Source organism: Bos indicus x Bos taurus, chromosome 16 (genome assembly GCF_003369695.1).
Source record: "Bos indicus x Bos taurus breed Angus x Brahman F1 hybrid chromosome 16, Bos_hybrid_MaternalHap_v2.0, whole genome shotgun sequence".
Lineage (NCBI taxonomy): Eukaryota > Metazoa > Chordata > Mammalia > Artiodactyla > Bovidae > Bos > Bos indicus x Bos taurus.
The window spans coordinates 61505213-61516945 of NC_040091.1; the positions used below are offsets into that span (position 1 = coordinate 61505213).

General features: G+C 52.4%; 1 protein-coding gene across 1 annotated transcript; it reads left to right on the forward strand.

Annotated features, from left to right (window-relative positions):
- The first annotated feature begins 463 nt into the window (after positions 1-463).
- LOC113906240 lies at positions 464-1487 on the forward strand. Its single transcript, XM_027564128.1, has 2 exons — positions 464-1189; positions 1251-1487. Exons 1-2 carry the CDS (start codon positions 464-466, stop codon positions 1485-1487), a joined length of 963 nt encoding a protein of 320 aa, XP_027419929.1.
- Positions 1488-11733: the final 10246 nt, after the last annotated feature.

An 11733-nucleotide genomic window follows, 5' to 3' on the forward strand; every position in this document is an offset into this window, starting at 1 on the left:
TTTTGTTCAGAATCTTTTAAGTGCCAAGGTCTCTACCCTGCAGGAGTTCGCCTTCCAAGAAGTCAGGGGTAGGCTGCGCCCCTGAAGAGGGATGGCGGAAGGAACATTCTTTGGTCTGCCCCTTTCTCCCCCTGGGTTGGGAAGATCCCCTGGAGAAGGGAAAGGTTACCCACTCCCGTATTCTGGCCTGCAGAATTACACGGATACAGTCCAGGGGGTCGCAGAGTCCGACACTACTAAGCTACTTTCACTTTCTCCCCCCACCCTACCCGATTTGGTCGGTCAGTCTCAATTCTGAGCCAATCACCTGGAAGCTGAGACACTTGAGGATCCGCAATACTTTAGCACACCACATCAACAAACAAAAGCTGGAGGGTGACGCACCGTGGTAATCTTCCTCTGGGAGGGGCGGGGTGGGGGCGTCGATCCCATCCAGGACCTAGAGGGACTTTTCACAAGTGCAATGCACTTTGGGAGGGCTCCCTGGAACGGACGACCCCGGCGCCCGACGGCGATTCCCCCTCCAGCCCAGACCCCTCGGCCTACGCTTCCCCGTTCTTACAGGCGGTCGGGCAGGAGAGAGAGCTTTATTTTCCCGGCCTCCCCATTCACCTGGCCGCGCAGGCCGGGGACCCTCGGCCAAAGCCTCCACCCATCGCCGGAGGAAGGGCGGGGAGGTTCGGGAGGCTTTCGAGGGGCTGGAGGTCAGGCGGGGTCGGGGGAGGCTTCGAAGAGACAACGCGAGCCGCGTAGTACTACCGCAGCCTCGGCCGCTGCGAAGCTTCCTCCCCTGCCCCGCCTTTCCGGGCAGGCCGGCGGCCGGGAGGGAAGGCTTCCTGCGCCGGCTCCCGTGGCGCCTGCGGCCCAGCCTTTCGGGGGCCCCGCCCGAGAGTTGGTCTGGCCCCCGCCCGCTGCGCAGCTGGCGGGAGGGCGGGACCCGGCCGGGCGGTGTCCTCTGAGTCGTGCCCCCCGCAACCGCCGGCCGCGGCCACAGTTGCCAAGGTTACGGGGGCGGGGCGCGCCCAGGTGGGAGGGAGGCTGCTTTGGCGCTGGCCGGCGGACCTGCGCAGCGGGCGGGGCGGGACCTGCCTGGGGCGAGCGGCGGGAGTCGCTGCCTGGTCGCCATGGGAACGGCGCAGCTATTTCCAACCCCCGGGTGGTGCCAGTGGCGCGGTGCCAGGGTGCGAGGGTATGGCAGGACAGCCGCAATCTGCTGCGGCCTAGGACTTGATAATGCGCCCCTTTTGTAGCGCGGGGCCCGCGGGCAAGAGGCCCGGGTAACTGGAGGGCCGCCCCCCGCGCGTCGCGCCTCCCCCCGGGCGCTCCCCGGCGTGGAGCCCCGCGGCCCCGGGCGCTCCCGGCTGCACGTGCAGCCCCCGCCGCCGCCCTCGCCTAACAAAGCGGGGCCCTCCCAGGCGCGTTTCCTTCGTGCCCCCCTTCACTCGACGGACCCTTTGATTTCTTTCCATTCTCATCGTCATCTCTGACTCGTTCCACCTCTCACAGCCGCCTCCCGGAGTGCCTTCTCTTTTGTGCTCGCCAGCTCAAGTTTGGCCCTCACCCCAGAGCTTTGCCTTAAAAAACGACTCCATTTGACCTTGCCCCTCCCCCACGCTGTCATCCTTTGCTGGTTTAACGCTTTTGTTTCGCGACTGCTCTGTCTTACCTTTTCTGTTAGCCGCTGGCTCCCCTACCTAACACAAGCTACTTTCTGTTCTCAGCCTTTTGAAGACTTCCCGAAACCCTCTTGACATCTCTGCCTCTTTCCCAGTTTCCTTTCCACCTTTTTCTCTCGGAGGACTGTGGACAGCAGAAGGGAGACTGCAAATGGCTACCTAGATTGAGCTTTCTTTTGTTTCTCGCTGCTGTTGTTCAGTCGCTCAGTCCTGTCTGACTCGTTGTGACCCCATAGACTGCAGCATGCCAGGCTTCCCTGTCCTTCACCATCTCCCGGAGCTTGCTCAAACTCATGTCCATTGAGTCGGTGATGCCATGCAACCGTCTGATCCTCTGTCCTCCGTCCCCTTTTACTCAATCTTTCCCAGTATCTGGGTCTTTTCCAGTGAGTGTACTCTTCGCATCAGGTGGCCAAAGTATTGGAGCTTGAGCTTCAGCATCACTCTTTCCAATTAGTATTCAAGGGTTGGTTTCCTTTAGATTGACTGGTTTGATCTCCTTGCTGTCCAAGGGATTCAAAAGAGTCTTCTCCAGCACCACAGTTCGAAGGCATCAATTCTAACCCCACTCAGCTTTTGCTGACACCACCCTTTTTCTGTGACCCTGAAATCTCATTGTTTGGGTAGTGTAGGTGACATTCTGGTGGGCTTTTGGGAATTCTGCTGCCGTCACCATTACCCGTCTCTTTGATTGTAAGCTTAGGTAAAGGAAACTTCTGAGAACTGACCAAAGACCCATGAAATGCAACTGGAGGAGTAAACTGTCTCTGCTTGCTCACTCTTTGCTTCAGGTCATACAGCATCTGCCTCTTCCCACCTCTAGACTCCCTCACCCAGGTCCATGCCCCACCCCACCCCCCAACATCACATTGTTCATCCTTTGGCACCATGGATAGAAGAGGAAAGGGCAGGTCCTCCTCCCCAGGAAGGAAGGTGGGGCAGAGTAGCTTGTGCAGGAAGGGAAGGAAAAAGGAGGGAAGGAAGGAAGTGGCCAACAGAAGAAGGTGGAATCCGGTGGGAGGGCTTTGCATTGTTTTAACTCCTTTCATTTTTAGCTCTCCAAAGTCAAGCCCAAGGTCATCCCAGAACCCCAGCGGGGGTGGTTGCCTGCCTGAACCTGAAGGGGATTGTCAGAAGCTTTCAGGGACATATTAAAGAGAGGTGGGCAGAGTTCAATGTATGCCGCAGATTCTAAAAACTTACATTTTTTGTGTATCCATTTCCTTTTGTTTCTTTTCTGTTCAACAAAGTCAGCTTTAAAAGAAAAAACAACTTTTCCCCCCTATAAAAAGCCCCAGGATAGAACTATACCTCCTCTAAGAAAACTTTTATGAGGACCTTTGTGAATCTACTCTTATAGTCTGTAATACTTCACATTTAATGGGATTTATAGTTTATAAAGGTCCATCTCTTAATTCTGCCTAATCTCACTCTTTATTATTACCCCTACCTGGTCCCTTTCACCCACTAACTTTAAAACTCAGCCTTTCAGGAAATAAATATTTATCCATATTGCTTTCTAATATTCCCTCTACTCTTTTTCTGGCCAAGGCCCAAATTGCAGCCCCTAGGAACACAGACAAGAAAGTGCTTTGGTCCATTTTTGGCCTATGGTCCAGTACCAGAGGTATTAAGTTATACATTTAAAGAGGTTTGTTATGTGACTATTATTTGCATAGTGTATCTTTGCATCTCTGTTCACTTAATATCCAAATGCTTGGCGGCATCTTGTTCTTTGGAAGCCTCAGAGTGAAAACAATCGATTTGTGTTTTGGGAGAGCTTTCCTGAAATTTAATAACTTATCCTGCGGTTTGTCTTCCCATCTTGTGGATTCGTTATCAGTATCCTGAACGCTGAGCAGAGGGCAGAAGGAGTAGGGTTTTGTTTTTCTCGGTCTGGGAAAGCTCACCCCTGCATTCTCTGTAGGCATACCCTCCTGAGGGGAAAGTGTCATCAATAACATTTTTCCATGGCCTGGGATGGGGCTGAGGGTCAGGAACAGAGCCCAGCAACCCTAGAATCCTTTTGTGTATCTTTTGGTTTTAAGTTGCTGTCTCTTGATGGAGGCCTGGCTGTGTAGAGTTGGAAAAAGTATGGGCAGAACCATGGGGCTTGGCTTCCTTTCCTTCTGTCTTACTTACACAGTGCTCTAGAGAGAATTTTCTACCACCTTTAATCAGCAAACCAATCTGCAAACCAGTCTGCTCTGGGCACTGCCTCAGGGAATTTACACTCTTGCAGAGAACACAAACTCTGCAAACAGTTCCTGTGTGAAGGGGTGCGGAATGAAGCAATGGGGAGGGGAGATTCATGGTAAATAGTAGAAAGGGTTTTCTCGTAACTGGAGATCCCAACTATGACAGAGGCTGGGCCGCCTTAGGTATCTGTGGTCATGGAGATGGTCATCTAAACTAGGTAGTCACCTGTCAGAAACGCTGCAGTGCATATTCTTGTGCTGGGTGGGAGGTGAATTTGATGACCTGATGACCCCTATAAGTTCTTTCTAACTCGGAGGGTCTGATATTTTGAAATATATTGATGATCCTAGGCAGTGTTCAATGAACGATTCAAACTTTATAGGGAGTCCATTCATCAATTATTTATTGAACGTGTGCTCCGTGCTGCTGCTCTGCTAGATGCTGTGGGGGACTTAGAGATGTGAATGGTGGGGTCTAAGATCTTTGCAAAGGCCACCGACAGAGCAAACTGAAGCAGAAAGAGTTCCGGGCCAGAGTGAGAAGTTTTGTCTCCCATTACTTCTCAATCAAAGCCCAGAGGTCAGCCTCCTCTTACACCTTTGCCTCGTGATTTGTTTCTTCCTGAGATGCTAGATTGAAATATTTCCAGGGCTTTCCATCTCGAGGAGAGGGGCAGGAAAAAGAACCTATATTAATCCAGAGAGAAGTGCTGAGGGAGTGAGGCCATGTCTGGAAGGCTGAAAGCTGGGTGAAATTAGACAACACCCCCTCCCCCCCTCCAAATCAGGATATGCTGGGATGGGGACAGGAATGAGAACTGGGAGGAAAATGAGGTGGAAATGAATGGGCCCCTGTAGGAGGAGGTAATGAGGTGAATCAGAAAAATCTGTCACTGAGATCCAAGAAGAGACCGGGGAGTTTCGTCTCTCTCGGTCTTTTTAAAAGATGAGATGTGTCAGTGAGAGGGCCTGGATTTATGAAGACAGATCTGTTTTGTTGGCTCCTACCAGGAGCCTGGGGAGTGAGCAGGTGGGGGCTCGCTATGGTTGCTGAGAAAGACGATGATATCCCAGCTCTTGGGCAGCCTGGAATCAGCTCTGGTCCCATTTTTCTTTTCCCATCTTTGGCAAGAGGAGTCCTGCTAAGACCTGAGAACTCTTTCCCTGGCCAGTGCTCAGCACCCTGCCGCCCTCCCCTTTGGCAGCCTCCCCAGGAAGAGTTCAGGCACCTGTAGGCCAGAGAGAGTGTTGGGGTAGGGTGGAGTTGGGGGGTGGTGGAGGGGATCACCATAGGATGGTGAGTGTCTGGGGAAAGGGAGGAGTCCCTCACAAAGATTCTGATTTGCTTCTCTATTCAAGGGAACAACCAGGAGTCAGTTTAATTGGAGACCTTGGCATCCTAGGGGGTGGAAACCTCTGCTTTGTTGGTGTATATTTGTGTATGTCCCAAATACTGTCCCTTTTCCATTGCCTGGGATAGTCTCAGAATACCATTGCTGAGAATGTCCTTTAGGGGGTCATGTCTTGTGGCTCCAGAAGGACCTGGGAGTATGATTTTAAGGGCCTTCCTGGGGGGAAGGGAGCAGTTTTATGTCCCTAACCACAACCCCTACTAGCCTACAGCTTCTTTTGGGATATTGGTCTACTTTGAAGCACAATCTTCAGTTCTCACTGAAATGCCAGTGCTGCCTTTGTGGGCATGGTGCCGCCCTGGATCACCATCTGCTGGAAGGAGCAGACTGGTAAGCACAGGAGGGCCACCCAGCATGGACCAGAAATCTGAAGGAATGGGGTCTAGGACCAGGGAATTTTTCTGGGGATGGGCACAAGACAAGGAAGGAAAAAGTCCCAAATACCAGGGCTAGGGTTAGGAGCTGTTTTTGCTCCCTTCACTCCATCCCTGTGAGCAGAAGGACTCTGAAACTGACGCAGGTCCTGTCTGCAGGCACAAGGTGTTCAACTATCTCTGAATTCTAGGGCCTGTGCACCCTCGACTGTGGCCTGAGTCATCTCAGAATCTCTGTGGGGTAGGGGGATGCTGTCATGGAATTTCATTCTGCTCTAAATCTGAGAACAGAAAGGTTGCTGCTGGGAGTTTTGCTCTTGTCTGCATTCAGATCATTGCCATGTTCTTTGCTTTGATGAATGAACGGAAGCCAGGAGCTCAGTTTGACATGGACTCTGCAGGGAAATTGCGGGATGCTGTTGTGGGCTGCAGGAAGCTCTTCTCCTGCCCAGATGATGGATGTGATGGGCCTCTGCGAAGGAGGCAGCCAGATGCTGGTTGCTTTTCAGGGTTTAGCTTTTAGTGCTGGGGTTCAGCAGGAAAGCCCTGGAAAGTTTTTCATGCAAACCGAGAGAGGGCCAGAGGCACCACACCTGCGCTCAAAGTCCTCAATGTCACAGACCTGTGGGTGGCAGCCCTTGGATTTCTGCCTGCAGTGGGCAAGGCTGAGAAGGGGAGGGGCTGAGTTGGCAGCTGAAACGTGGGGTAGAGCAGGGGTCCCCAGCCTCTGAGCCATGGACTGGTATCCCCTGGGAGATTGGTGGCAACATTAGATTAGAAATAAAGTACATAATAAATGTAATGGCCTTGAATCATCCTGAAACCACCCCCGCTTCCCCGTCTGTGGAAAAATTGTCTTCCATGAATCTGGCCCCTGGTGCCAAAAAAGCTGGGGACCAGAAGGTGGACTCTTTAGCCCCAGAGGAACTGATCTTGAGGCTAGTACACTGGACAGAGTGGCCAAGAGAGAGCCCTCTGCCTCCCATGCTTTTTCAAGTGTCAAGGGCTTAGTTGTTGACTTGTAACCCAGGCAACACAGGTCAGTCATCCTCCAGGGCTCAAGGTCACTGGGGTCTATTTCTGTGCTGACTGATTGGTTTTATCTCCCTTCTTAGCTGAGATGTTCAGGAGCTAATTGGGCTTAGAGGACTAAAAGAGGTTTGCCTTCACTTTCAGAATTAAATCCAAATGCTGCAGTATTAGGGACTCAAATCTTTGTGGTTCGTCACCTGCCTACTATTTCTGCCTCATGTTTTGACACTATCCTGCATATAGACACCAACTAGTCACACTGAATTATTTGCAGCTTTCCAGAGCATAGCATCTTCTCAATCCTCTCTAACTTGGCCTATGCTGTTCCCTCCCCCTAAGAACACCCTTCCCTTTCCCAACTCCAGAGATGCCTGGCCTTCCAAAGAGCTTGCATCTCATCTTTTTCGATGCCCACAACCCCTCCCCAGTCTAGAGTAAGCTGCCCCTTCTAAGTGCTCCAGAGGATGTTGTGCCTAACCCAAACCCTAACCATTACCCGAATTACAGCAGTTACCATATTATATTGTGGTGCTTTGCTCCTGGGTCTCCCTGAGAAGAAAACAGTTTCTTCTGGGATTTCCCAGTGCTTAGCACAGTGCCTGATAACAATCAGCACTTGTGTATTTGTTCAGTTGCTAACTGCCTGTGTCCCCCATGCCCCTTCCCTTCCCCCACTAGAATTTAACCTCCATAAGAGCAAGGGTCTCGCTTTCCTGGTTCACTGCTATGCCCCAGGGTCTAGCACATAGTAGGTCTGCACTAAATATTTGTTGAATGATTGGACGGGAGTCAGGGCCTGTGATTCACATTTTGGCTCTTCCCCCGAGTGCTCTGGAGAAGGAAATGGCAACCCACTCCAGTACTCTTGCCTGGAAAATTCCATGGATGGAGGAGCCTGGTAGGCTATAGTCCATGGGATCGCAAAGAGTCGGACACGACTGAGTGACTTCAGTGGTTCACTGAGTGCTCTGGTGATCATGTGCAAGTTACTCAGCATATCTGTGATGGTGTGGTGGGACAGACAGTGGACCAGAGCACGGCCCTTAGGCACCACTTCAAGCCTTCAGTGCCTTGGATCTTATTCCAGCCAGTTGTGTGCAGAGTTCCCAGACTTGTGTACTCGCAGCTCAGAAATGCAGAAGAGTTAATACCCTGTGGGACAACTCTTGCCCAATGAGGAACCACAGCCAGTGGATAAATGCTTTCCCCCTTTCTTCTGGTGGATGATTTTTTAAATAATGTTTATTGGAGTATAGTTGATTTACAGTGTTGTGTTAGTTTCAGGTGTATAGCAAAGTGAATCAGTTGTATATATATATATATTTCCAGTCTTTGTTAGATCCTTTTCCCACCTAGGTCATTAGAGAATATTGAGTAGAGTTCCCTGTGCTATCCAGTAGGTCCTTATTAGTTATCTATTTTATGTATAGTAGTATGTATAAATCAATCCCAATCTCCCAACTCATCCCTCCTCACTTTCCCCCTGGCCCCCATAAGTCTGGTCTCTACACTGGTGTATGATTTTGAGATACATTTCAAAGTGTCCTCAGATGGTCCCATGGGACTGGTCAGCCAGTTGACCTTTATGGACAGCTTCATTGTATAACTACTGTCTGTATTGGTGCTCCCTCCTGCCCTGTTGCTGCCTCCTTGGACCACATTCTCAAATGTACTGCTCACATATAAGCAGGCTCTGCTCTGGGGGAACCTGGGTGAAGACAACCAGTGTCCACTCCTTGTTCTGCTACCTACTAACTTTGGGTCAAACCACTTAGCTGCCCTGCTTCTGTTGCCTCAGCTGAAAAAATGGGTGCCATCATGTCAACCCGAGGTTTGTCATACTGGATAATGTAATATATGAGAGCGTCTGCTTAAGTCCTTGCATGCATCAGGCACTCGCTAAAGGTTCCTTTCCTGTGTTTGTGAAAAGGCAGGCCTGGGAAGCCTGCTTGGCCACCTAAGGGGTGAGGCCTTATGAAGAAATGTTACTGCGCGTGATCCCTGCTCCTCGGCAGGAGCGAAGGGTGACGTGACTAGATGACTCAGCCATTTGGCAACAGGATCATTCTTCTCTGGAGCATTCTGTCAACATTGGTCAATGGAGTCTTGCAACATGCCTGACAGGTGGGAGGCGGGAAGAAGCAGGGTGTGGAGGCCAGGAGGGGCCCAGCCTGTTGCTCAAGGGGCCAGAGGTAGCTGGCATGTCCCAGATGCTCCTCTGGCACATGTGGAGGCCTCCTGCGAGGGGCAGTGACTCCACAAGTTCTCTTGCTGTCCCCCACGTGCCTTCCTGTCAACCTTGCGCCCTTTCCTGATGGCATCTTTCTGCTCCAAAGAAGAATTCTGGTGTTTTTCATCCTTTGTCTCTGCCCCCACCCCATGTTTTCCCTCCAAAATAGCTTGAGTCTCAAAGCAATGAAAACTCATTTCTGGCCCTCCCATAGGTGATGGGAGACGGTTTTGGGGGGGCACAAAATCTCCCTGGCTGCCCCTTAAATTGTACAGTATATGCCCCCTTAGCCTACAGGTGAGGCAGGTGCCAGGCACATTAAGCCCATTGGCTCCCAGGAAGCTCAAGGAAATGACTCAGGAGGGCTGGGTTGGCTTTCCTGCTATTTAGTCATCACCTCTTTTCAGGCCCAGGCCTCTGCTTCCCACCCTCCCTGGCATTCTTCTGCTCTGGGCAGCCATGCTTGATGGCCAGAAGGATTGTCTGACTCCCAGGTCTCCTGACCTGAAGGGACTGGGGGCCAGAGTGAATATCTGGATGTCACTCCCCAGCCCAGAGGTGGCCCCTTCTCCCAGAGCCACCCCTGCCACCTCCCAAGGGACTAGATTCCCACTGGTCCAGACATCTAGTGCACATCTGACTGGGGTACCCTCTGGAGGAGCCCAGGAAGGGAGAGGGCCAATTGCCAGCAGAAGGCAGGCTGTGCTGTCCCTGACTCCTCCCTGTCCCTGAGCGTTTGGACCCCACTCCACCTAGCCAGAGAATCCTGCCCTGTGAGCTCCTTATTGGTCAGGTGTGCTTGGAGACCCGCAGCTCAGCTCACTCTGCCCTCCCTTCCCACCCTCTACCTGAGTCACCAGGGAGCCGTAGCTCAGGGAACTTTCTCTGGAGGGAAGCCACTGATAGTAGAGGGGAGAGGGAGACTGATAACAGCGGAATTGTCGACTAAGTTGCCGGGGCCTTTCACCTCTAGTCTCCCCATTCCCAAACTGCTACCCTAACCCCAGCACAAGCATCTAAGTCGTCATAACCTGTGCACACCACTTGTACTTCCCGAATTCCAAACGCAGGCAGCTAGTCCGCAGTCAAACGCCTTCCCAGCCGCAATCCTCCTTTCTGTATTCTCTGATCCTCTCCATACTCTGGACCCATGTAGCTGACCACAGATTGTATCCGTTGTGGCCTTCATCATGGGGATTCTCAGTGTAGTTTCCAGACCAACAGCCCTGGCCTCACTTGGGAACTTGAAATGCAAATTCCCAGGTTCCGCCAAGACCTACTGAATACAGAACTCTCAGGATGGGGCTCAAGAGTCTGAACTTATCAGAGCCTCACCAAGTGATTCTGATGTCCTCTGAAGTTTGAGAACCACTGTCTGATCATAATGTTGGCAACAGCCTAAATGGAGAAAGCCTTGTCCGGAGGAGGGACAACCCTTGTCCAGGCAGGAGCAGCTAACTGCTGTCACAAGCCAGGCTTCCTCATGAACGCAGAGGTGCAGGAGGCCCCTGCCCACTGATGACAACCCCAGAGGCACCCGGGGATCCTGAGAGGGCTCTTCTCGCTGACATCTCTTCCAGGCATTCCAGAAAGTGCCATGTCATTCTCAGAGAGAGAGTTTTCTGAAAGCCTGTTTTTTTTTGTTTTTTGTTTTCACCCACGAAGCCTAGGTGGGGATTTCATAAACAAGGGAGTTCCCAGAAGAGAAGCAGTGGGCTGGCTTTAGCGTTATAGACTTCTGTCCTCCTTCATCATTGGCTTCCTGACAAGGCATGGAATTTTCTTTTACTCTTCCCCACACAGCTGACACACAGAAGGGGACGACAGAGGATGAGATGGTTGGATGGCATCACCGACTCAATGGACATGAGTTTGAGTAAACTCTGGGAGTTGGCGACAGACAGGGAGGCCTGGCGTGCTGCAGTCCATGAGGTCTCAGAGTCGGACACGACTGAGCGACTGAACTGAGCTGACACAGCTGACAAAGTTCCAGACATGACCACAAGGGGCAGGGGGTGGGGTGGGGTGGGGTGGGTGTGGGGTGCTGAACATCCTTAACTCCACAAGTCTTCCTCATCCTTAGCCAGGCCTTGAGTGGGCCAGAAAAGAGGGCAGACAGCAGGCCACTGGCTTCTCTGAGAAAGTCCAGCAAGACCAGCGCCCCCGCCTTCCGCCCCCCCACACCCCAAACATCACCTCTGGTTCTCTTCGCCTGGGATCCTCCCTGCCCCCACCCAGGCCAAGGGTGTGTGGCCTGAGCCTCACTCCCAGCCTTCCTCCTGCTTCTTTGGGGGCCGCTCTCAGCTTTGGGGAGCAGCATAAGTGGTAGAACCGGTGTAGGAGCGCCCCGGGGCTCTCTGAGGCTGTGGCTTCTACTCCTGGGAACAGCCCGAGGCTATTTCTACTCCCTTAGTCAGCACTGGGAGGGAAGGGTGAGGGCCTGGGAAAGGCCAGTGGTGTGAGTTCCTGTGGCAATCGCTCCTCGGTAAACACAGTAATAGCAGGTCCGGGATTATGATTGTTACCCCGATAATTATCAGCTGCAGTGCATGCCCTCGGAGGTGGGCCACACCAGCTCATCACTGCACAGGGGGCTGGGGGCGAAGCTTCAGATTTCCCAGAGTGCGTCCTGCAGTTGCTAGGCAACTGGGAGTGTGTGCCGGAAGCGGGGATCTCATTTAGGAAAGTCTCCCCAGGCCTCCCGAATCTCTGAAATCTGAAGCAGCTGTTCTCCACGTGTAGACCTTGGATGACTGACTGCTCACCTGGTGGAGGTGGGGGAAGGTCAGGAGAGGGGTGTCAGAGGCTGGG